Source organism: Oryctolagus cuniculus, chromosome 11 (assembly GCF_964237555.1).
Source record: "Oryctolagus cuniculus chromosome 11, mOryCun1.1, whole genome shotgun sequence".
Lineage (NCBI taxonomy): Eukaryota > Metazoa > Chordata > Mammalia > Lagomorpha > Leporidae > Oryctolagus > Oryctolagus cuniculus.
In genome coordinates, this window is record NC_091442.1 from 83453924 (window position 1) to 83481759 (window position 27836).

At 36.4% G+C, this 27836-nt stretch overlaps 1 protein-coding gene across 1 annotated transcript in view; it reads left to right on the plus strand.

The window, feature by feature from the left end:
• Window positions 1-20867, plus strand: part of PTPRQ (protein tyrosine phosphatase receptor type Q) — a 252679-nt gene extending 231812 nt beyond the window's left edge. The window contains exons 43-48 of the mRNA XM_070053189.1: window positions 1911-2045; window positions 2235-2360; window positions 3148-3296; window positions 10037-10172; window positions 18814-18937; window positions 19190-20867. Coding sequence (XP_069909290.1) covers window positions 1911-2045; window positions 2235-2360; window positions 3148-3296; window positions 10037-10172; window positions 18814-18937; window positions 19190-19227 — 708 coding nt within the window. The 3' untranslated portion in view covers window positions 19228-20867. The remainder of the gene's footprint in view (window positions 1-1910; window positions 2046-2234; window positions 2361-3147; window positions 3297-10036; window positions 10173-18813; window positions 18938-19189) is intronic.
• The last annotated feature ends 6969 nt before the right edge of the window (window positions 20868-27836 follow it).

Genomic DNA, 27836 nt, shown 5'->3' on the forward strand with positions numbered 1-27836 from the left:
TTTCGCCCTACCACAGTCAACACTTCACTTTCTTCCTTGCTCAGTTTAAATTTCATGTCTGTTTTGTTTTGTAATCTCCAGTGAATATACTCTCAGCTCTTGAAGTTTTCTCTTTTGTTCTCAATTCCTTGATAAATAATCATCTTTGGTTAAATAAAACTATCTGTGGATTCTTCTCCCTGCTATTGGATGTGAATGGAAAAAAGCTCATGAACCTGCCAATGCAACTCATTTTAAAGTCAGAGCAACCAATCTGAAAAAGATCTTTAATCATCTAAGTGTCAAGATTCATTCACTCTTCCTCGCTTCTCAACTGTTTCTCTTGGTCTCTCCTCTGCTCTCCAACATCACACCCCTCATCTTCACCTACACCGGATTTATCATTTCACTGATAAAGTGGAAACAATTCCGGCCAGCGCTGCGGCTCACTAGGCTAATCCTCCGCCTTGCAGCACCGGCACACCGGGTTCTAGTCCCGGTCGGGGCGCCGGATTCTGTCCCGGTTGCCCCTCTTCCAGGCCAGCTCTCTGCTGTGGCCAGGGAGTGCAGTGGAGGATGGCCCAGGTGCTTGGGCCCTGCACCCCATGGGAGACCAGGAGAAGTACTTGGCTCTTGCCATCAGATCAGTGCAGTGCGCCGGCCGCGGCGGCCATTGGAGGGTGAACCAACGGCAAAAGGAAGACCTTTCTCTCTCTCACTGTCCACTCTGCCTGTCAAAAAAAAAAAAAAAAAAAAAAAAAGTGGAAGCAATTAAAGGAAAACATCAACAAGATTTCCTACACATGGTCGCCTGCTGCTCTACGTCCCATTCAGACTAGAGTCCCTTGAAGAGTTGTCCATTCTGATATCTGTAGAGTTCCCATTCCTTTCCTTTCTTATCTCTTCAGCACTTTCAGATCAGGCTCATTTGTAGACACAATGTTAAACTTCTATTTCCAAGGTCATAATTATTTACTCAAAAAATTAGCATCAAATCTCAATCCCCATTTCATTTGACCAATCAACAACTCAACAACTCAAACTCTTTTCAGTCTCACTGACTCCCACCTCCTCAACATCCAAATATTGAAATGATCTAGAACTCAGTTCTTTACTATCTCCAAACTCATTGCTTGGTAATTTTATTCATTTTCATGCCTTTAAATAAGATCAATGTTCTTAATTTCAAATTCATCTAATTTTAACTTCTTGAATCCAAACCCATATAGTTATTTGTTGTCAGGGAAGTCTCATATAAAGATCTGATAGCAATTTCAGGTTAAATATATTCAATATGAATTTCTGATTTACCCTACAAATCTAATCCTGAAGTCATTCCCATCTTTCTTTGGAGTCGTTGTCAGTTCTTCTGTTCTCTCAGATGCAAATATCCTATGAGTCAGCAAAATCTGTGTAGTATATAGGATTGTGATGTTAAAATTTTCAGTAAGATTATTTAACATTCAAAACATGTAACATTTTAGGGCCCACACTGAGGTGTAGTTGGCTAAGCCTCCACCTGTGGCACCGGCATTCTATATCATTGTTGGTTTGTGTCCCAGCTGTTCCACTCCTCATCCAGCTCTGTTATGACCTGGGAAAGCAGTAGAGGATGGCCCAAGTGTGTGGGCCCCTGCAACCATGTGGGAGACCTGGAAGAAGCTCCTACATCCTGGCTTTGGATGGGCTCAGCTTTGGCCTCCATGGCCATTTGGGGAGTGAACCAGAGGATGGAAGACCTTTCTCTCTCCATCTCTCACTCTCTGTCTGTTCCTCACTCTCTCAAATAAAATCTTTAAAAAAAAGTTCTAAAATTTTAAAATATTAGCTCCTTTTACAACAAATATATTTTTCAGGTATTGATTGAAAACTAAAAAAAAAATACTATGTTTGTAAATATTGATGCAGTTTATGTGATTATATCCTTCCAGGGATACTTATGTCCAAATGAATTCATTGCTACTCAAGGTCCATTACCAGGAACAGTGGGAGACTTCTGGAGAATGGTATGGGAAACCAGAGCAAAAACATTAGTAATGCTCACACAGTGTTTTGAAAAAGGACGGGTGAGTTATCTGAAAATCTTTTCATAAACTCATATTTCACATTTATGTTAATATATGTGTGACTGTTCCAGCATTCTTGTGAGTCATCAATAACTTGGACATCTAGAGAACAGTTTTACCTTAGCAATAACTGTGATATATATCAATATAACAATGACTCTCGTAACTGGTGATTTTCTCTGAATACAGATCAGATGCCATCAGTATTGGCCAGAGGACAACAAGCCAGTCACTGTCTTTGGAGATATAGTGATTACAAAGCTTGTGGAGGATGTTCAAGTAGATTGGACCATCAGGGATCTGAAAATTGAAAGGGTAAAAAGAAAAAAAAAACTAGGAAGAGGGAGGAGGGGACATGACAAAGTATGCAAGGCCTCAATGACTAAAATAACTGGAACTATCCATTGCAAGGACAAGTATACATTCAATATTTTTCGACTATCTTCTAGAAGGAAGTTTTAAATTGATATCTCTTATCTGTGTCACTGTATTTAATTCGAATCACATGGTTAAAGTATTAGCCAGTTGGCACCAAATTCTTACACTGACAAAAACAGAAAAATGAAGAAAAGTGATCTAGACCAGTAAATTTATTTTATTTGATGAAGAAATAATATTTGACTTAAGATAGCAATTTTCCAAATCACTTATCTCTATCTGAACCCTAAAAACTTGATTTTGTAGTTAATCCAGAAGCAATAGAGGAGAGAGAGTGTGGGGTCACACTGTGTAGGTCTGTATAATAGCCTATCCACGCAGAAAATGATATACGGCTTTATATGCTCTCTGACGTGTGAGATACTTATTTTGGGAACAGAATGGCTTAAAATGTGCTATTCTTTGTGCTATAAAATGTTAAACCACATTGGAATATTAATAATCTGTATTAACATCTATTTGTAAGCTTATTGTTGCCATTAAAATACATAAAGGTGATTATTTAACAATAAAAACTCTTGTAAGAAACAATAAAAACAGAATTTGTTATGTTTGGTAAGTAGTTGTTTTTAAAAGGTCTTGAAAATCTGGGCCATCGATTGAGTGCACCCTTCATATAGTACCTAACTAATTTGATCATTCATTGCTCCATCCCTTTATCCAGCATGGGGACTGCATGACTGTTCAACAGTGTAACTTTACTGGTTGGCCGGAGCATGGGGTTCCTGAAAACAGTGCCCCTCTGATCCACTTTGTGAAGCTGGTCCGAGCAAGCAGAGCCCATGACACCACACCAATGATTGTTCACTGCAGGTAGGAAAGATTCATAGAACCTTCTCTTGAATACTAGGGATGGTCTTGAAACTCATTGTGGTCTTTTTATTATCTTGATACAATTTTTATTTTCTGATAGAATGCTACTGTAGATTTATTCCAGCTTGCAGTTTTCAAACAAATCAGTTTGTAGTTTTATAAAATTTTAGATATCAGGAACTAAAATGAAGAATGTGTCTAAAAGAGAAAAATTTATAAGGTTTTAGAATATTTAAAAATTATAGCCCATCATTTATATGTGTTTTGTGTAGAATTTTATGAATTTTACTAAGAACATTTGATCTTTCATTGTTTGTTGCTGTTCGTCTACTTTCCTAATTTAAGCAGTTCCAGTTAAAAAAAAATTCTAGACATCTGAATTATGGAGGTTAAATCAGGAAAAATAAACTTTAATATAAAAATTGAATTAAATAACTATCCAAAATATTGTTCCAGACTTTAAATATGACTTTAGACACCCTTTTTTATTTTTTAAACTTTTAAAAATTCATATATAGGGAACAGATTTCATATTATAGTGTTAAGAGCTCAAGGGGCCAGCGCCACGGCTCACTAGGCTTATCTTCAGCCTGCGGCGCCGACATCCCAGGTTCTAGTCCTGGTTGGGGCGCTGGGGTCTGTCCCAGTAGCTCCTCTTCCAGTCTAGTTCTCTGTTGTGGCCCGGGAGTGCAGTGGAGGATGGCCCAAGTGCTTGGGCCATGCACCTGCATGGGAGACCGGGAGCAAGCGCCTGGCTCCTGGCTTCGGATCGGCGCAGCGCCAGCCATAGCAGCCATTTTAGGGGTGAACCAACGGAAGGAAGACCTTTCTCTCTGTCTCTCTCTCACTGTCTAACTCTGCCTGTCAAAAAAAAAAAAAAAAAAAGAGCACAATGATACTTCCCAGCCTACCCTCCCTCAAGCTCTCACTGCCGCCATAGCTCCTCCTCCTTTTCTTCAGTTTCTAATCACAAGTTTAACCCTATACTTGAAATCTTTTGACCCAGGTCTTTTTTTTTTAAACTTTTATTTAGTAAATATAAATTTCCAAACTACAGTTTATGGATTACAATGCCCCCCCCCAATAACTTCCCTCCCACCCGCACCCCTCCCATGTCCCGCTCCCTCTCCCATTCCATTCACATCAAGATTCATTTTCAACTCTCTTTATATACAGAAGATCAATTTAGTATATATTAAGTAAAGATTTCATGAGTTTGCACAAACACAGAACATAAAGCGTAAAATACTGTTTCAGTACTCGTTATAGCATTAATTCACATTGGACAACACATTAAGCACAGAGATCCTACGTGAGGAGTAAGTACACAGTGACTCATGTTGTTGACTTAACAATTTGACACTTGTTTATGGCGTCAGTAATCTCCCTAGGCTCTTGTCATGAGTTGCCAAGGCTATGGAAGCCTTTATAGTTTGCCAGCTCTGATCTTATTTAGACAAGGTCATAGTCAAAGTAGAAGTTCTCTCCTCCCTTCAGAGAAAGGTACCTCCTTTTTTGATGGCCCATTCTTTCTACTGGGATCTCACTCGCAGAGATCTTTCATTTAGGTTGTTTGTTTGTTTATTTGTTTTTTGTTTTGTTTTTTGCCAGAGTGTCTTGGCTTTCCATGCCTAAAATACTCTCATGGGCATTTCAGCCAGATTTGAATGCCTTAAGGGCTGATTCTGAGGCCAGAGTGCTGTTTAGGACATCCACCATTCTATGGGTCTGCTGTGTATCTCGCTTCCCATGTTGGCTCGTTCTCTCCCTTTTTGATTCTATCAGTTAACATTAGCAGACACTAGTCTTGTTTATGTGATCCCTTTGGTTCTTAGTCCTATCATTACGATCAATTGTGAACTGAAATTGATCACTTGGACTAGTGAGATGGCATTGGTACATGCAACCTTGATGGGATTGTATTGGAATCCCCTGGCACATTTCTAAATCCACCATTTGGGGCAAGTCAGCTTGAGCATGTCCCAAATTGTACATCTCCTCCTTCTCTTATTCCCACTCTTATATTTAACAGGGATCACTTTTCAGTTAAATTTAAACACCTAAGAATAATTGTGTGTTAATTACAGAGTTCAACCAATAGTATTAAGTAGAACAAAAAAATACTAAAATGGATAAAGTATTAAATTGTACATCAACAGTCAGGACAAGGGCTGATCAAATTATTGTTTCTCATAGTGTCCATTTCACTTCAACCGGTTTCCTTCTTGGTGCTCGGTTAGTTGTCGCCGATCAGGGAGAATGTATGATATTTATTCCTTTGGGAATGGCTTAATTCACTCAGCATGATGTATTCCAGATTCCTCCATTTTGTTGCAAATGACCAGATTTCATTGTTTTTGACTGCTGTATAGTATTCTATAGAGTACATGTCCCATAATTTCTTTATCCAGTCTACTGTTGCTGGGCATTTGGGTTGGTTCCAGGTCTTAGCTATTGTGAATTGAGCTGCAATAAACATTAAGGTGCAGACAGCTTTTTTGTTTGCCAATTTCATTTCCTTTGGGTAAATTCCAAGGAGTGGGATGGCTGGGTCGAACGGTAGGGTTATCTTCAGGTTTCTGAGGAATCTCCAGACTGACTTCCATAGTGGCTTGACCAGTTTGCATTCCCACCAACAGTGGGTTAGTGTCCCTTTTTCCCCACATCCTCTCCAGCATCTGTTGTTGGTAGATTTCTGAATGTGAGCCATTCTAACTGGGGTGAGGTGAAACCTCATTGTGGTTTTGATTTGCATTTGCCTGATTGCTAGTGATCTTGAACATCTTTTCATGTGCCTGTTGGCCATTTGGATTTCCTCTTTTGAAAAATGTCTGCTGAGGTCCTTGGCCCATCTCTTAAGTGGGTTGTTTGTTTTGTTGTTGTGGAGTTTCTTGATTTCTTTGTAGATTCTGGTTATTAACCCTTTATCTGTTGCGTAGTTTGCAAATATTTTTTCCCATTTTGTCAGTTGTCTCTTCACTTTCCTGAATGTTTCTTTTGCAGTACAGAAACTTCTCAATTTGATGCAATCCCAAATGTTAATTTTGGCCTTGACTGCCTGTGCCTCCAGGGTCTTCTCCAAGAAGTCTTTGCCGGTACCTATATCTTGCAGGGTTTCTCTATATCTTGCAGGGTTTCTCTAATGTTCTCTAATAACGTGATGGTGTCAGGTCATAGATATAAGTCTTTAATCCATGTTGAGTGAATTTTTATGTAAGGTGAAAGGTAGGGGTCTTGCTTCATGCGTCTGCATGTGGAAATCCAATTTTCCCAGAACCATTTATTGAATAGACTGTCCTTACTCCAGGGATTGGTTTTGGATCCTTGATCAAATATGAGTTGGCTGTAGAAGTTTGGATTGATTTCCGGTGTTTCTATTCTGTTCCATTGGTCTTTCCATCTGTTTCTGTACCAGTACCATGCTGTTTTGATAACAACTGCCCTGTGGTATGTCCTTAAATCTGGTATTGTGATGCCTCTGGCTTTGTTTTTGTTGTACAAGATTGCTTTAGCTATTCGAATTGACCCAGGTCTTCTAACATGGTTAAGGGAATATGGAATATAAATTGAGATTTTTTTCCCTCATTTTTATCAATATTCATAGAAGTAAAATTTAATATTATTTAGCTTTGTGATTTTCCTAGACACATTGGTATCATTTATATTTTCCAACATGATAAATCCAAGTAAGTCCCAACTTACGTCTCTTTCACAATGAGTCTGGAGATTAGAGGAAAAGTCAGTGATAATGTATTACAATCCCACTTACAAAAAGATACCTAGAATAATAAAATTTGTGGATAGAAAATAGTGTGGTTACTAAGAAAAGGGAAACAGGAATTATTATTTAATAGGGACAAAGTTTCATTTTGGGATGATGAAAAAGTTCTGGAAGTAGATAATGGTGATCGTTGCACAATATTGTGACTGTCCTTGATGCCACACAGATGGACATTTAAATATTGATAAAATGGAAAATTTTCTGTTGTATCTGTTAAAACAATAAAAAGGCTTTTTAAATTTAACAGCAGCTTTTACTATTTTTAACAGGAATATTATTAGCAATTAATTGATGTTTTCTTATGTGTTTAAAAATATTGATAAATAGGGTTAAACACATAAGAAAAGACAATTCATCTAATTTTTAAACTTTTATGTATAGGGAAATATCTAATTTAAATGATGCTGTATTTTCCAAAAACTAAATTTATTTAGTTACAACTAATATGTAAATGCTTATTGTAGAATATCTGAAAATGTTTATATTTATAAAGCATATGGAATACAAATCAAAAATCCCATTTTTATCCCCTATATACTAATATATTTCAACTAATTTCATATATATTATATAATATGTACTTATAGTATACATAGTATAAGTATACAGTGTATCTCCTAGTTATAATTTTCTAGTATATGTTATATAAAAGTTTGCTTCTAAAATCAATTACCTTTACTTAGTGGAGGGTCACACTTATGATATAAAATAAACTGAAAGTCAGTCATTGAAAAACTGGAAGGAAGGAGCAGGGAGAGAGGGCAGAGGGAGGGTGGGGGGAGTATCACTGTGCTCCTAAATCTAAATCTGTGTATATGAAATACATGAAACTTATTCACCTCATATGAATTTTAAAAAACAAATAATTTCAATGATCAATTTTATGTTGGTATTATTGGGAATCAAAAACTTTTAATGTACTATGAATCAAGCTAATGAAGCAGCCTTTACCTTAAAAAAATGATTTATAAAAAGGGAACAAATTTCATGTATTTCACATAGAGAGAGAGGTCTTCCATCCGCTGGTTCACTCCCCAGTTGGCTGCAACAGCCAGAGCTGTGCCAATCTGGAGCCAGAAGCCAGGTGCTTCCTCCTGGTCTCCCACACAGGTGCAGGGGCCCAAGCACTTGGGCCATCTTCTACTGCTCTCCCAGGCCACAGCAGAGAGCTGGATTGGAAGAGCAGCAGCCAGAACCAGAACCAGCATCCATATGGGATGCTGGTGCCACAGGCAGAGGATTAACCTACTGCGCCACGGCACCAGCCCCTTAAATACCATTTTAAAACCATCTATTAAATGTCCATCTCCATCCTCAATTTCTCACTTCAGCCTACATTCGACTTCTACATTCAGTTTCCCATTTCAGTATGAGAACCTGATTAATGAAAACATTCTGAACTTGATGGCTCCATAACAGATCACTTTTGACTGAATCTCAATTTCCAAACGCACTGCTCCTCAGTTGTTCTAACTCTGCAAAGAGGAAGTACTTTGGGCGGAAACCCTGGAGAAGCCCTTACTTCCTCTTCTTCAAGCATATTCCATTTGACACCATGACCAATCATCAGATGCCTGGCCACCTCTCTCTTCCCCACTGAACTGTCACTTTGTTTTGTTCTTTGAACACACGGAACTTAACCCCATTAGACTGATCTCTTTTCTACAACCTTTGATTCCTCTTAGAATCTCTCCTTTATGCAGGTTTCTTTTCAGATACTACGTTATGGGCTGGGCATTTAGTCTAGCCTTGAAGATGCTGCTTAGAATGCATGTATCCCACACCGGGGTGCGTGGGTTCAAGTCCTCTCTTTGCCGATTCCAGCTTCCTGCTAATGCACACCATAGAAGGCAGACAGTAATGCCCAAATAGTTGGGTCACTGCCTCCTCTTGGGAGACCTAGCTTGAATTTCCATCTCCTGGCTTTAGCCTGGCCCAACTCCAGCTGTAGCAGGCATTTGGTGAGTGAACCTGCTGATGGGGCTCAGCCTCCTTGCCTCTTAATAAAAAAAAATAAATTTAAAGGACATTCATTGAAAATAAATTGTGTTTTGCTATACCCCAGATGCCTGGAGCCATATCTGGCACTCAAGATGTGTTGAGCGATTTAATGCCTTAACACTCTGTTGGGGTACATGTATATTTGTGATAACACAGTTGATTTGATATTGCAACAGTTAAAATTCTCTAGGTTTGATCATACAAAATTTCTGATATTTGATGGGCTCTTACTTATTATTTAATAGGCTTTTACCTATATATGTAGATGATAATATCTATTAAAGTAATGTATAATACATGTAAGAATAGATCTTTCAAATATTTTTCAGCTATATTTCCTATATTAACCACTTAAATAGCTAGGGATCTTATCATTCCAATGGGATTTCTGAATCAAATTTGTTAGGTTTCTTATCTAGCAGTTTCTATGGCACACAGACCTATCCTTAGGCATTAAACTAATTTCTTAAAGTATCTTATCAATTTCAACTTCTATAGGTAGTAAACCTAAAATTCTGGAGAAAGTGAAAAGGAAACCTAAGATGACTTTTCAATATAATAATGCAGAGGAAATATTGGATAAATACTTGATTTTTAAATATATTATGTTTCCTTTGGTAACCAAAATATGGGCAATATGAGGTTTCTTGTATTAAATTTTTTCAGTGATTTTTAAAAAAATTATCTCTATACTTCTCCAATAACACTTGAGAGGAAAAGTTCAGCAAGTTAACAAAGAGAAAAACTTAAATATTTGAAAGAGTAGTAATGACAATCGTCTTGCCCTGTCTAAACATAGTCTTGGAAATAATAAAATAAATAAGAAATAGTTCTAAATAAGAAACACCAAAGAAAATCTACCTCCATTTAAAACAAACTCTTTAGGACTTATTGCTTCTGCCATCCATATGAACAAACGTTTGCTGAATAATTTTCATGTAATTCACTCTTCCTGCAGTGCCGGAGTTGGGAGAACTGGAGTTTTTATTGCTCTGGACCACTTAACACAACATATAAATGACCATGATTTTGTGGATATATATGGACTAGTAGCTGAACTGAGAAGTGAAAGAATGTGCATGGTGCAGAACCTGGTAAGAAATCCAAACCTGCACTGACTCGGTGTCAGCTCTAGAATTTCTGCTTGAGAGGATCTCAGTGGTAGCCGTCTGATTGGCAGTGGGTTTGATACAGTATTTACATAACAGGCACGCTGCTCATATGTTATTAAGCTCCTGGGGAGGTCTTGGGGATAGCAGCCGATGGAGATGATGGAGAACGATCCTTGAGTACAACCATTCATCCTAACTTGTTTCTACCAGGCTTGTAGAAACTAGTTCATAAAATTGGGCTGTCTTTATCAGTCAGTAACTTTTGGGAGTTGAGGAAATGTATTCAAATCAGTATCTTTTTTAAGCATGCTAAAAGTTATAATAGGGAAAAAGTTTAAAATACTTCTCAGAATGAGGTTTTTATGAATTTTATTTGGCCATATTTATCCCTATTGAATGTCTGTATTAATAGTGATTATTGTCACATATTATGAACTGGGAGATATTTATAAAATATACAGATTTCATGGCTTAAGGGACTAAAAACCATCTTGTGAGTGTCTAGTGGTTCCAAGTGCTATACTAGTTGTTTTACATGTATGACTTTATTTAATCCTGATTTAATCCTTTCTTTGTAAATCAGGGTGACTCAAACTGATCTGCAAAACTATTTATGATTATTTCAGCTTTACAAATAGGGAGGCAGATGTTCCAGAAAGTTAAATGATATTTCAAGGTAATGTTACTAATAAGTGTCAGAGCCAAGATTCAAACTCAACTGTGACAAACAAGATATTCCTATCTGTATCTTTGGATTAGATCTGTATGCTACACCAACAGAAATTTTCTTGGAGTAAATTTGCAGATCTGCTGTAATAGCATTTTCTAGGATACAGTCTAGAATATACAAGTGGCATCAAAGTTGTAAAAACAATGTTTTGAGAGAAAACATGGTTCCCTGATAAAAATAAGTGTGAGAAAGAAACTAAATTTTAAATGAATTCTGAGAACCTTTTTGCTAATGTAAATCTATGGTTACAAATACAGAATTGTGGTGGCAGTTTATATCAGGCTATCTCAAACAGGTCATCCAAAGATGAAGTTACAAGTTTATTTTGGTGTAAACATTTTTGAAATTCACACTTTATTTTTCATGATATGCTTTTTCCATGAATTTTTAAACATCTCGTATGCATGGATTTCAAAAATTTTGCATGAAAATAAATTTCTTTTAATTCCATCTTGAATGAAAATTCTGTAGTCTCCTCATTGGTTTTTAACTCCAAAGCTGTAATACCATGTCATGGAACACCAATTCTCTTATGATGATAGTGCCCTAGGCCACAGACATTCACATTTTGACTCCCTGTCCCTCTCAGGAGCATGCTGAGTGTTCAACTCTAATACAATACATATTTTAAATTATTTATAACTTTTAAGAAAATAATTGTTTTGCCGGATCTGGTTACATTGTTGTTTTTGCCTGATAGTATAGGTGCATGAAGATTATTCTAGAACTATGAAGAATGGTGGACCTGCCACTGTCTTGTCCTCCATTAGGACTTACGGGATCAATATTAGCTTCAGGGTGCAGTCTTTATGCAGGGATCTTTTTCAGGCAGTGCAATTCTGTAATGATCAGTTACATGAAAGCAGGTAATGCAATCTATTTCCATTCCCTTAAATGCTCAAAGAGCTCTTCCTGCAAGGCACATCAGAAAGGGGATATTATATGGAGCCAGAGCCAACTTCATAGTTATGCAACCCATGTGGTTTCACAGGTCCCTAGGCTCAAAAGTCCTGTAACTTATTCTAGCTTATTGTCATTGTCTTGAGAATCTTAATAATTTGTGAGGAAGGAATTTATTTTTCAGTGAGCCCTGCAAATTATGTAACTGGTCTTTATTCAAGGGTCTTGTGAGGCTCCATTATCAATACACCCAATAATTATTAAAATTCAATGTCCTTCCCATGTTCAGTTAAATATAAGAATGAATATAAAGCTAACATTTCTCTCCCATGCCCCTGGATGTACACATATATAACAGGAGTGAATACTCTTGACAAAATTAATCGTTGGCCCTTTTGGCTAGGAGACAGGGTGATACTGCTTCCTTCTGAAAAGTCTAGAGTTGAACTACAAATAATAAAAGATGCCCAAAAGAAAAGGCCAAATGCTACAACTTCATGGACCTGAACTTGTAAAGAATGAATTCAAGAATGGCTATCAATAATTTTACCCAAGTTAATACTTCATGTGTTTTGCTTGTTGAACCAAACAGAGCAAAACATCACAGGCTGGGTAAGGGAATGGAAAGTGCCAAGTTTTTGAAATCAGAGAACTGAGATCAGAATCCAACTTTCCTAATGTTTTGGCACTGTGACTTTTTAAAATTAAGTTCTCTGAGCTATTTCTCTTTTGTAAGATTGCCAACTTTTCCCAAGTTTGTTGACAGTATTAAATAACAAAGTATCTAACACACCAATGTAGTGTCCAGCATGCAGTTTGTGTCCAAGAAGCTTTTGCTGGATTTTCTCCTTGCTGAAAAGCAAGTATTTCAACACTGTCTTTCACCTGTCTTAGTTCCTAGATGTTGTACATTTTATTGTCTTTTTCCTATGAGAAAAATGACCATTCCTTGGCTCCACTCCTTACAATCAGCAAAGCAATGAATGACAGTGGTTTCTTGTTTTCTGTGTTGTACTGGAGAGTGATTCCAAGTTGAAGACTGCTCATGTGTTAGCAGAAGTGGGAAGGCTGGAACCTCAGTGACATTTCACTTCTAAATGGCAACAGAGAGACACGGCCCATGCCTAGGAAAGAGCTTTAGGTGTCTTTGACTTAAAAAATAAACAGCTTCCTGGGGCAGGCATTGTGGCACAGCAGGTTAAGCCACTGCTTGAGATGCCCACATCCCAAATCAGAGTGCCTAGGTTCAAGTCCCACTTCTACTTCTGATCCAGCTTCTGGAGAATATGCCTGCAAAGGTAGTAGATGGTTCCTGACACCCACATGAGAGACCTGGATGGAATTCCAGGCTCCTGATTTTGCCCTGTCCCAGTCAATGAAAGATGTATATTTTCTCTCTCCCTCTCTCTCTCTAAATAATAAATATATGAATAAATTTTTACAAAAATAAATAAACCAACTGTGTAAAAAATGATTATGCAAAACACATTAAAAAGACCACTCCCTTGTGCTGTGCCACAGTGCCAGCATCCCATGTTGGAGCACCAGTTTGAGCCCTGGCTGCTTCACTTCCAACACAACTTGACACTATTGTGTCTGGGAAGGTAACAGAAGATGGCTCAAGTGCTTGGGCCCCTGCTATCCATGTCGGAAACCCGGATGAGGTTCCTGGCTCCAAGATTCAGTCTGGCATAGCCCTGGTCACTGAGGCCGTTTGAGGAGGGAATCTCTGGATAGAAGCTGTCTCTGTCTGTCCCTCTACCTCCATCATTCTGCCTTTCAAATAAACAAAAATCTTTTTTTTTTTTTTTCAAAAAAGAAAGACCACTTGTCATGATGAAGTGGAATTCATCCTAGGGCTCAACACAGAGAAATCAATAAATTTGATATACAACATTAACATAATTAAATGCAAAAACTCTGCTTATTTCAATAGAAGCAGAAAAAGCATTTGATAAAATTAACACATCTTCATGAAAAAACTCCCAATAAACTAAGTATAGAAGGAACATACCTAAATACAATAAAGGCCAAATATGACAAATCCCCAGTCAGCATCATACTAAAATGGGGAAAGTTGAAATCTTTCCTTGAATATCTGAATCCATACAAGAATGTCTACTTCCACCATTTCTATTCAATAAAGCACTGGAATTCCTAGCCAGAGCAACTAAGCAAGGGAAAAGAAACAAAGGGCATCCAACTTGGAAGAATTCAAAATGTCATTGTTTATAGATGAAATAATCTTATATAAAAAACTCTGATGTCTTCAAAAAAAGTTTGCTAGAACTCAAATTAATTCAGTGAAGTAGCAGGATACAAAATCAACAATATACTAGTAGAAAACTGACAAAAATCAAGAAAACAATCTCATTGACAATGACTAGAAAAATGAAATAAAATACCTTGTAAATAAAATTAACAAAGTAAATTTATCTAAATAAAAACTGTGAACATAAATGGAAGAAATTGAAGATGGCACAAGTAAATGGAAAGACATCCTGGGTTCAAGGATTGAAAAAATATTATTAAAATAGGCATGCTACCCAAAGTGACCTACAGATTCGATGCAATCTCTGTCAAAACACCAATGATATTCTTTGTAAAAATAGAAAAACAATGCTAAAATTTGCATGAAAAGACCCCAAAATAGTCAAAGCAATCTTGAGCAAAAAGAATAAAGCTAGCGGAATTACACTATCCTACTACAAAGTATGTAACAGAAATAGCATGATACTGGCATGAAAACACACACTCAGACCAATGAAACAGAAAACAGGACCCAGAGAAAACTAATTCACTCCCAAGCAACTGATTCTCACTAAGTTACCAAGAATACACACTGGGGAAGGGACAGTTTTTTCAATAAATTATTCTGGGAAAATTATCTCTCCACATGTAAAAGAATCAAAGTAGATCACTATATATTAAAGCATGCTCAAATAGATCAAAGACTTATATGTAAGACCAAAACTATGAAATTACCAGAAAAAAATATGGGGGAAATGCTTAAACATTGCTCTGTACAAACATTTTTTGGATAAGACATCAAAAGTACAGGAAACAAAAGCAAAAATAGACAAGTAGTATTATATCAAACTAAAACTCTTCACAACAAAGAAAACAAGCAACAGAGCAAACAGACAATATATAGTATGGTAAATAATATTTGTGAACTATTAACTGATAAGGGGTTAATATCCAAAATATACAAGGAACTCAAACAATTCAATAGCAAAAACAAATAATCCCATTTAAAACTGGGTAAGAGATCTAAATATCCATTTCTCAAAAGAAGACATGCCAACAGGTTCATGAAAAAAAAAAAAAACACTCACATCACTATTCATCAGGAAAATGCATATCAAAAACCATAGTGTGCTAAAACCTCACCCAAGTTAGAACGGCTATTATCAACAAGACCAAAAGTAACTAGTACTGGCGAGAATGTGGACAAACTGTATACTTAAACATTGTAGGTAGAAATGTAAATTAGCACAGCCATTATGGATAACAGTGTGGAATTGCCTCAAAATATTAAAAATAGCAAACCAGATTGCTATTTGTGCTGTGCCTCAAGATAGCAGGGAAGATTCCTTGAGAATATAACTTTTGGTCTGAGTTTGAGAAAGAGAAAAAGAAAATGTGCAAGGGAAGTGAGGGCCTTCTAGGCAGAAAGCACTACTAGTGCATACCCAGGCACAGGGGCACAGCTTAAACAAACAAAGCAAGCCTAGACTGTTCAGGAACTGCAGGTAGATCTGAGCTCAGGATTCACGTGGAGGAACAGCAGCAGGATATTGCCCTGGGGAGCCGGGCCAGGAAGGCCATTGTATGTATTGCTAAATTCACAGATGTACAACTTTGAAAGAACTGTTTATTATTGAATCTCATTAACTTACACACATATGTACAGAAAAAGAATTAGGATGTATTCAGTGCGGACTTTCATCTTCTGGATGAGGAAACGAAAGTCCAGAGAACTTTGTCCAAAAGACTAGAACTCTTGAGTTCCATTGCAACGGTATTGTTTGGTCCTGTATTACCTGCCTTTGGAAAATCAGACTAGAGTTGTCCAGTGATAGCTAAAGGCACAAAGAAATTTTCATCTTTACCCATAGAATTTCAACTTTGCACACAGAATTAGTGTTTCAACCAAAACCTCAGCTTTGAAATATGTTAGAATCAAAGACATATAAATTATGTGATTATTTTGTTTTAAGCCACAAGATTTGGAGTAGTTTCTTATATACCAACAAATAACTGGCACAGCTTTTAGTATCTGTAAATAGAATATTGCTATAAAATAAACCTAACAGGAAAATGAAAAAAAAAAAAATAACAACCATATGATCCAGCATTCCAACCACTGGGTATGTATACAAAGAAAAGTAGTATGTAAAACAGATTCCAGCACTCCAATTTTAATTGCAGCACTATTCACAACAGGCAAGAGATAGAATCAACTGAAGTCTCCTTCAACAGAAAAACTGATCAAGTGATGCATATATACCGTGGAATACGATTCAGTCATAACAAAGAATAAAATTTTGTAATTTGTGACTACATAGATGAACCCAGAGAACATTATATTGAGTGAAATAATCCATGCACCAAAAGACAAATATATGATCTCACTCATATATGGATTAAAAAGTTGATCTAATAGAAATATAAAGTATAAGAGTGATTCAGCAGCTGAGACAGGGAGAGAGAAAGGGAGCATGAAAATTGGTATAATGTCAGACGGGAGGAATAGCATCTGGTGTTCTGTAGAGTAGAGTGACTATCACTAACAATAACATATTATGAGTATATTTCAAAATAACTAAGATTTTGAATGTTCTTACCACCAATAAATGATGATTATTGCAAGGGATGCATATGCTAATGGCCCTGACTTGTTCATTTCACAGTGTATACATATATGGAAACATCACTCTGTACCCCAATAACTTATAATTATCAAATGTCAATAAAAATACAAGAAAAATTCATTGTAACCCCAAGAAATTTAAAAGGCTTTTCTCCCAGAGTGCTCTACATTTGGATAATATCCTGAGATACTACTGATAATTTGAATAAGGGTTAATCTGGATGAGTCGCTTTCCTGCTCTGGATTCTCCCAGAAATGTAATAGAGCAAACTCATAAACGGGGGAAAATAACATTCTGTGTGTGTGTCGCATCTGTCAGGCCTTGTACACAGGTTAAGTCACTAAAATCTAACAATATAGGCTTTGTGATCCTCCAAATGAGGAACTGGAGAATCAGAAAGGTTTACTTCTTAAGGTGACATGGCTATCTGGGATACAAACTAGGGACGAATAGTTTCCATGACGCGACACTGCCTTCTTGGCAACAACATCCAGGGGCAGGGACGCCGCAGAACCTGCGGAACTGTCTCACGGAGCCCAGCCGGCTCTGCTGGAGAGCTTCCACCCATCATTCTTTCCAGTGGAGATAAGATCAGGACAGTGAGAAGATTCACATATCAAATATGACTCCAAATTCAAATATAGATATTTGAATACCAAACCCATACACTTCAGTGATTTAAAAGACATTAGATCATTATAAAAATTAAGAGGGATTAGGAGGGGAAGGAGGAGGGGAGTGGGAGCATGGGCATTAGGGAGTGTCGGGTGGGAAGTATCACTATGTTCCTAAATCTGTATACATGAAACACATGACACTTGTACACCTTGAATAACAATTTTAAATGACAAAATATTGCTTAACATTTATGCCAAGTGTTATTATATGATATGTGCTTAAAATTATATTTTTGGAATTACCTTAAGAGGTAGGTAACTTATTAGCAATTTCACTAAGGTTTTCATTACTTTGTAACAGTACTTCATTTCCTATCGAAATTAAATTCTGAAATTTGATCATCTACTTCACGTAACATAACTTGACCTTTTAATGACTTCTGGGTGTTCTACAAGTTATACCTGACCTTAAATGGTGAGGATTGGCAGTCTGTGAGAATTAAATGAGGCAACTACTAAATGCTAGGCCTTATTATAGGCAGTAGGAAATGTAGCAGTGAATGTAACAGTTTTGCCCTGGAATGAGATGTTAGTAGGAACATTTTATAATTCATGAAAAAAGAAATATTCCTAATATACAATTTCAATATAGGAATTCCAAAATCTACTGATTATAATAGTAGCAGATAGGAATAAAACTTCTTAACATGATCACATTTGAACACAATCTGTTAAATTATCAGTTTGTATACTTGTTACATGTCTTAAAAGTTTGGTGATATTCCTTTCAATCAGGTATGTTACTTAGGAACAAATAAGGGTGATTTAAAATACATTGTGTACATTGTTTAGTCTTAACTTCTTTAAGGAAAGTCCAAACTCTAAAACTGTAACAGGTTATTGAATAAACTTACAGAATCCAGCTGGTACTAAGTATAACCCAAACACTAATGAAATGTTAGGAGCCCTTTTCCAACATCTGGATATTAGGATATTTCAAGACCAACTGCCTTGTATTTACAAATTTGTAGCAGATACTTGACATTAAGTGAGTTGAACATCCAGGCTGTTAGAATTGTTACAATGTGCTGATGGCTCATTGACATGCTCATTTATGAATTTTCAAGTAAACATCTTCATTCCAACATCATATTAAAAATAAAACTACTTATAAGACAAATTACTCAATTATATCTATAAGGAAAAAGGAAATTCACAAACTAATATAATATGCTACATTTTATAATCACAGCAAGGAAGAATATATTGGTATTTAATTAGAAGCATTTTTTAAATGCTTGAAGCTACCAAAATATCACATTTAGAAAACCTTATCTTTGAAATGCTAGGAAATTATTTATGAATCCTTGTGAATTTTATCTCTCTAACTTAGCTCCTTAACATTTGTTAAATTCAACATTCCTTCCCTGTAAATTTAGCTCTTATCAAAAGACGTCCACCCTATCCATTTATTTAACCATGCTTTCTCCGGTATCTAGGCACAGTACATCTTTCTACACCAGTGCATTCTGGATCTCTTATCACATAAAGGGAATAATCAGCCCATCTGTTTTGTTAACTATTCAGCACTTCAGAAGATGGACTCTTTGGATGCCATGGAAGGTACAGAGACAATGTGAATCCAATTTACTAGATAGATCCTATAGTTGGAGCAGTGATGTCATAATAATTGTATGCTTAAGATGTTTTAGAGGCTGGGTTACTTCACCTATCTTTATTTTTTGCATTTCTCTCTAATCTAACCTTTCCATCTGGTGCTAATATTTCCATCAGGATTATATTTTTTCCATGACAGTTAAATCTTTGGAATTTTGACTATAGTACTCTGTGGTAATATATTTATTTATGTTATAGGTGATGTTGAGCTTGAATGGGAAGAAACCACCATGTAAATGTTTAGACCAAAGCTTATAACTGGAAGACATTTTCAAATCCCAGGAGCCAAAACTACACCTTCATTCTTCTGGATTGAAATATGCAACCTTAAAGAAATCTCTTCACTTCCCTTACTGTGCCTTATTACATGGATTGACCATTTCATGAATACTTCTAGGAAAAAGCTAATTCTGAATAGTTACTTGTCCAGAATAAATATTATACATTTAAAAATGTATAAGAAAAGATGCCCCATAGGCTTTCGAAGGCCTGTATATTTTTTGAATAAGCCAAATATAAAATTATAATTTTATTAGCATTAATATTTCAGTATGATTTCCCCTACACATCAGACTGAATTTTGAACACAAGTAGTAAATGTTGATTCAGTAGTGTTATTTTGGCCTCCAGGGTGTTGACATTTCTTGTGGATAACTTCCAGGACTGTCATAATGATCTGTACTTCTATGTATGCCCCTGTGTTTTGAATCTTCTGTTTTATGAGTGCTGAGATATCATCTCTTGATCCTGAACAGCTGAACAGTAACCCCCTGACACTGCAGGGATTACTTAGCCTTTCCACAACACACAGTAGCTCTTCAGGGATACTTAGGGCTATTGAAATTGCATTGTGATCTTTAGTTTTAAAAAATCAAAAGAACAACTAAAATTCCATATTGCACATTTGAAGTTAAAGAGTATCTTTCCAGCCTGCTTACATTTGCATCTTTTCAGGCAAAAAGTTCTACGACATTATTGTGCAATCAAATACATATTTAAATGTGTCAGAGTATTTACCTATCATATATATATATATATATACAATCAAATTAAAATTTTTGAAAGGTTTCTTCAGCAAATATATATATATATATATATATATATATAAATAGTAATGAAAACAAGTAGTGTGTTGTAAGCTTGTAAAATAATGATGTGCTGCTGTGGTGCCAACAGAGACTTCTGAGTATGTTGCATTAAATAGTCTTTATTGTATTTCTCAAGAGTGATTATTAAGAAGTGTATCTGATGGAACTGAAAACAAATTTACCAGATTAGAGCAACCTAGAGAGTTTTATTAAAAATATCTTTCAGCCTCCATTTAATTAGAAAGTGATAATATACTCTTTTGAATTATATGAAAATGTTATCATAGATTTCAATTAAGTATCATAAAAATAGGTAATATAAGTACTGCATTTCTTCTATGATAAGAATTATATCTTATGCTTTTTTCTGCTGGAATTTACATATGGAAAATGTGATGGCCAATAAAATTGAATTTTAATGAATTGTTTTATAGTATGATCCCAAAAGTCCTTACTGCAATATGAATTTGATTTTATATTACATATTAAGATATAATTGATTCATACTTGTAGAATATAAATTATGTATCTCAAGTCATATCTAAGTATAATGTAATCATATAATTTCCCAAGGTATCTGTACATAGGAAAGAATTTTAATATGAAATTTATGATTCCAGAAACTAAATCCTTTAGTCTCCCAAGCAGTCTCTTGAAAAATGTGAAATTTGCTTTCTGTTTTTCATTACAAGGATGTATAAATACACTCAGTCCACTACTGTCCCAATCAACTTGTTTACTCTATAGAAATTTACAGAAAATAATAAACTTTGATAAGAACACTGAAAGATTCCAGTTGGAGTTACAAGTTCTTCAGTTTCCTTTGTGTCAGTCATTAAAAAATGTATGGCTATCCAGTATAAGTTTTTGTATTCATGAAAGATGGGTAACATGGACTGCATTAGATGATTTTTTAAAAAAAATTCAGTACACAGACCAGTTTATTTTCTATAATATCTGTGTAAGAAAGATTTTGCTTCATTATCCTGGGAATCTGTAACAGATGAGTAATGAACATCTCACTAGCTGTATGACAAAACTATAACTGAAACCGAATTCAAAATCACACACTAAGGAAGCCAAATTTTCTCTTAATGATATTGTGAAATAGCAAATTTATAACCAAGTTCTACAGTGGCTACAAGTGCAAATTAAAATAATAAAGAACATCTGTAATGTTTTTAGATTAGATTTGTCAAAATACATTGAAGCACATGTACAATAAATGAGCCACATGTGTTTCATATGAACCAAATGAAACTGGAGCTCTCAGAATGGTTTGCCAGAGACAAAAACAGCTGTGGGTATCACCTATACATTCATTCTGCTTTAAAATGCATAATTTTCTTCATTCAGTTTATAGGTGAAATGTGTAAGTTTTACAAAAACACTAAAACTTGACTGCTTCATAAAGAAACAGTAGATTTTAAACAAAACATAAAACTCAACCCTTTTACCATGAAACAAAGAAAATACATGAAACAAATGTACCATTCATGATACTCAACATCCACTTACAAATTACTAGAGATAGGAAAAAGCAATGAAATGTGACCCATAGCCAGGAAATGATCCATTAGTAGATGCATAAATAACAGAATCAGTAGATAAGAATTATTAAGACAGCTATTAATATGCTAATAGAGAAAACTATAAATATTACTAGACACTACAAAAAATTAAAAGGATACTTCCATGGTTAAAGACCTTATTATCAGATGACAGTACTTGATTGTATGTGATTAAGAGCAGATTAGACACTGCAGGAGAAAAGATCAATAAATTCAAAGACAGGGCAATAGGAAGTAGCAAAAAGACAAAAAAAGGATGAGAAAAGAAAAGCAGAGGTCCATAGTGAGCTGTGTGAACATTGCTAGTGTAACTATAATCAGATTTATAAAATAGATGTTGAGAGAGCAAATATTTGAAGAAGTAATGCCCAAATATTGCCCTAATCATTTGACAAACACAAATCTACAGATTGAAGAATCTCAATGAAATCTAAACATAAATGTAAACACATGAACACATTACCATTCCCCTCTTTGATGCACATATACACATACAGCATTTTCTGTACCAATACATCATTTCTGTATGCACACACAGAACTACACCAAGCCACATCCTAACAACAAGTCAACAATACAACATTTAAAAGTAAACAAAGATATGCATGTTCTGCAGATCTATCAGACCACAATGACCTATTCAGAAACAATGTAAGTTAACAGACAATGGAATGATTTTTACAAAGCACTGAAAGTACTTCCTCAAACTGATAAGAACAATGGCAAAAACAATGCAGGTATATTATACTCAGTGGTGAACTATGGAAAGCCTTTACTCTAAGATCAAGGAAAAGACAAAGATGGCACTCTCATAGCTTCTATTCATCAATGTTCTATTGGTATTATTAGCCATTATGATAAAACAATAAGAAGAAATAAACAGGCCGGCGCCGCGGCTCACTAGGCTAATCCTCCGCCTAGCGGTGCCGGCACACCGAGTTCTAGTCCCGGTCGGGTCGCCGGATTCTGTCCCGGTTGCCCCTCTTCCAGGCCAGCCCTCTGCTGTGGCCAGGGAGTGCAGTGGAGGATGGCCCAGGTGCTTGGGCCCTGCACCCCATGGGAGACCAGGAAAAGCACCTGGCTCCTGGCTCCTGCCATCGGATCAGCGCGGTGTGCCGGCCGCAGCGTGCTGGCCGCGGCGGCCATTGGAGGGTGAACCAACGGCAAAAAGGAAGACCTTTCTCTCTGTCTCTCTCTCTCACTGTCCACTCTGCCTGTCAAAAAATAAAAATAAAAAAAAAAAAGAAGAAATAAACAGATTAGGGTTTGTAAAGGAAAAAAGAAAAACATTTATATGCATAGGAGATATAATTATGGATGAGGAAAATCTGGAGAAATCTATAAAAACATACCTGCTACATATAACAAATGCCTTTAAGTTACAAAAATCAATTTTATTATATTCTAGTAATGAGGGACTGAAATTGTAATGAAAATATCATTAATAATAGCATCCACAGATATGAAAAGTTGAAAGAACTTTACAAAATATATGCAAGACCTAAACACTAAAAACAACTAAACATTGCTGAGAGGAATTAAAAATACTGAAAATGCACGTTTATTCATGAACTCCAAATCTCAGTGTGGTTAAGATGCTGATACTCTCCATGTTAATTTTATGCATTAGGGAAAATATCAATAAAATTCCATTAGGGTTTATTTTTTAGAGATTGAAAAGCTGGTTTTATAATTTATATAGAAATGATGCAAATGATCTAGAAGTTTATAGGAAAAAAGAAACTCTTAGACACCTTTGGATAAGCAAAGATTTCTTAGAATATAAACAAAATAAAATATAAACAAACAAACTGATCAACCGAACTCCCTCAAAAGTATAACAACCTCCTTCCTGCTTTTTAAATGACTATTAAGAAAATGAAAAGTCAATCCACAGGCTGTGAAAATGGGAGACAATATTCACAGTGCATACATTAAGACGTATCTCAGGAATATATTTGCAAAGTAATTCACACACAGAGAGGAAGGCAGAAAAAGCGCCAATACCTCAAATGATGCTGAGCACCAATACAAAAAATTGCCCACCATGATTAGCTGTCAAAGAAATGCAAGTAAAAACTGCAAGATACCGCTGCAACCCAGTAGTATGCTTACAATTACAGTTACCAAAAATATCAAGTCATCCTGGCAATAATTTGGAATAGCTGGAACAGGAAGTACAAAATAGTGCAATCACTTTGGAAAAACAGTTTGGCAGTTTACTGTAAAGTTAAATATACTACCGTATTAACTTACTACCCAACGTCACTTCTCTAAGTCATTTTCTCACGAAAAAAGACTTCTGTCAATGTTGTTAGCTTTATTCACAACAATCAAAGGAGCTGAGTCCAAATGCCCATCAACCATAGTGGATAAACAAGTTGTTACATACCGAAGTGATTCATAATACAACTTAGTAATAGAATTAGAATTAACTTTAATACATGTAAGAATAAGGTGAATTCTCCAAAACACCATGCTCAGTGAAAGTAGACAGACAAAATAGAAAAGATACTGTTGGGATCCATCTATATGAAGCTCTAGCATAGATCAAACTAATCTACAGTGATAGCAATTGAATGAATGGCCAGGTGGCTTGTATGTGGGGAAACTGATGCCAGTGGTCAAAAGGGGTCTTTGTGAGGATAATGAAAATATTCTATATCTTAAATGGACACAGATTTATGTGTAAGATGTTTTGAACTGTACGGCTGATGAATAAATTTTATTCTATATAAAGTATAATTCAATAAGGTTATTTTTTTTTTATTTTTATTTTATTTTTTTTTTTTGGACAGGCAGAGTGGACAGTGAGAGAGAGAGACAAAGAGAAAGGTCTTCCTTTGCCGTTGGTTCACCCTCCAATGGCCGCCATGGCCGGCGCGCTGCGGCCGGCGCACCGCGCTGATCCAAAGCCAGGAGCCAGGTACTTATCTTGGTCTCCCATGGGGTGCAGGGCCCAAGCACTTGGGCCATCCTCCACTGCATTCCCTGGCCACAGCAGAGAGGTGGACTGGAAGAGGGGCAACCGGGACAGAATCCGGCGCCCCGACCGGGACTAGAACTCGGTGTGCCGGCGCCGCTAGGCGGAGGATTAGCCTAGTGAGCCGCGGCGCCGGCCTCAATAAGGTTATTAAACAGAGGGTGATAAAGTTTTAAGACGTTCATGTCATTTATACATAGTTTAATGAATGCATTTATTATGGTACAAAGTCACGAGTGGGAATGTAAGCACTGTGTCACATCAGAATCGTGGTTTCTGCACCTATGGGATGACTGCAAGTGGAGAAATGGATTGGTTTGGAATCAGAGAGAAACACGAGGGTTTCAAATGCATTTGTAATTTTTTAAAATTTTATTTAAAAGGCAGAGCAGTAGAAAGAGAGAGAGAGAATCAATCAAAAAGAGACAGAGATCTTCCACCAGTTGGTTAATTCCCCAGATGTGGGCAAAAATCAGGGCTGGGTCAACTGAAGCTAGGTGCCCAGCATTCCGTCTGGGTCTCCCACATGGGTGGCAAAGACCCAACCACTGAGCCATCACCCGCTGCCCCCAGGATTGCATTAGAAGGCAGCTGAATCAGAAGAGTAGCAGGGACTTGACCCAGATACTCTGATATGGGATGTGGGTGCCCCAAACTGCAGCTTAATCCACTGCACCACCACACCCATCCCCGCACTTGCAATTTTGTTTTAAAATTTCAAACAGATTTAGCAGCACTGGTAGATTTGCCAAAGTTAAGTAATGAGTAAAAACCATTGTATTTTTATAATTTTGTATTTCAAATAAATCATAACTTAAAAATCATGACTAAAATCTAAATTGCAACACTTTAAATAAATGGAACAAAATGTCTATGGATTATCTATATTTTCACAAATAAAACTGCCCTGCTTGTCTGCTTGCATGAGTGCACTACGAAGAGAAAAATCAACAAACTGTTATTTATTTACCCCTTTTCCATAGCACTAACAACTGGTGTTTTAAACATTAAACGTAAAAACATAGAACTCCACCTGCTCCGAGGGCTTTCCAGGAAATTCATTAGTCCTATTCATTTAGTTCTGTAAGCACGTGAATTTCCACCAAAGCTATAATGAATTCACTTGCTGGACTCTCCCACAGAGTGTACTACATTCATAAAGATGATGAACAGTAACAGGATTAGTTCCTACTCAATGAGATATTAAATCAGAAATTTTATGTATTCTTGTTTTTAAGAATAGACATTAAATGTGATATGAATAATTTGTATAAGTAAACCATTATAATTTATTTGGTGTAATTATTAAGCATATTAATTATTAAGTATTTTTATTGAGTCACTATCATATGCTAAGCACTCTTCTAAGGACTTTACAAAACTGAGTTCATTTAATCTCTCAATAAGTCTTGAAAATAAGTGCTATTATCTGCTTTAAACATATAGGTAAACCAAAGCAGAAAGAGGCTGAATAACCTGCCCAAGGCTATAAAACAAGCAAACGCAGAAACCTAGACCTGAATACAAGAAGTCAGGCTTCAGAGCCGAGTGTTTGCCACCATACCCTGCCACCTTATGTGGAGATCACCGGACAAGCAGCACTACCTCTGATCACACCTACTTCAACATAGTTCACACATATGAACTCTACCACCATTCTCAAGAACAGAAACCTCAGGATAATGTCTGTAACAGTCTATGGAAATTCATTTCTTCATATTTCATACTAATTAAGTAATACTGCCTGGCTTTGTTTTTGGTATCTACTCCTATATGATTTCTGTTGTTCACTGTCTCCCCCAATTAATATCTAGTCCAAACCAAATCATAGTCCTTTTTTCCCTCTGCACTTTAAGCCAAATGGATGCCCCTGACTCAGCTCTGATCATTTCACTGATCCTTCTGGTAGCCCTTCATTACCTATTGAATTAAACTCACATTTGACATATGCCTATTCCATCGTATGCCTCTTTTTCTTGCTTGGCCCAAGTAAGTTAGAATACTTGCTGCTTACTAAAACAGATCCCACACATTCTCAATACCGCGTTTTGGCACCTACATTCCCCTGCATCATTAATAACTCCATACTTCTCTGAAGGCATTTTTGCAAATCTTCTCCATTGGCATTCCTTATTGACTAAGGTTGCCAGCAGCTTATCAGCAAAGACTAAGCTTTTCTGATGATTTTATCCACATAGCATTTTGCATAACATTTTATACAAAAGAGAAACAAACACTTTCAAGCACAAGTTTGTCCTTGCAGAAGTAAAATAATGTTCCCTGCGTGAAAACAAATTTCCCTGCCAATTCACACAAGCAAAGATATCTTTCAGTGGGAGCAAACACCTCTGGATCAAAGACAAATGAAGGGAGAACAAGGAGGAACTGGCATATCGTAATGTATCATCTGTTCAGGATTATCAGTCATTCCTAAGGAAACCAAGAACTTGACAGCATGCAAAAAGTCTTTAAACATCTAGGTTGACAGAAAGGAATTCTATACATTTTGGCAACATATTAAAAAGCAGTTTATCAAGTCTTTTTTTTTTTTTTACTACATTGCATACACTTCAACAAACTTGGTTATCCAGTTCATACAATCCATATGAAACAAAACTGATAGTTTATATCCCTACATTGTGCATATGCAGAAAGTTATATACATATGTACCTACTAAAACACATATGCCTTCAAAACCCAAAAATTCTGAACCATTTAGTGATATTCCACATTTCAACAGCTACTTGGTAGAACAAAAGTAAATATTACTATCAGTGTCTATGTGCCCTTACTTAAAAAAAGCCTTGTTTTCCCCGTCAGACATACTACGTTTATTCTTTAAGGAGATAGGATCAGGTTTAATGTGTTTTGAAAAAGATCTCATAAAACTAATGTGGCTAAAAAGGTAGGGTAAAGTAGCTTCAACCTGGAACAAGACATCCCAAGGCGTGAAGCAAGTGCTGGAGATGCAGAGGCAGGTCTGGCCTCAGCTGCCAACGTGAACATGCATGGAGGCAGACAGCAGCCCAGAGAGTCGAGTAAGCGCGACAGGTGGTAAACCGGGCCAGCAGGACACATGAGAGTGGATGAGTAAGAGGCAGCGTATCAGAGCAGACAGGTGAAGCGAGGCTGAGGAGAATCCAGGAACTGGTGCAATGCAGATCCAGGAAAGCCAGCAGCGGGGAAGTGGGTCAGCATGGAT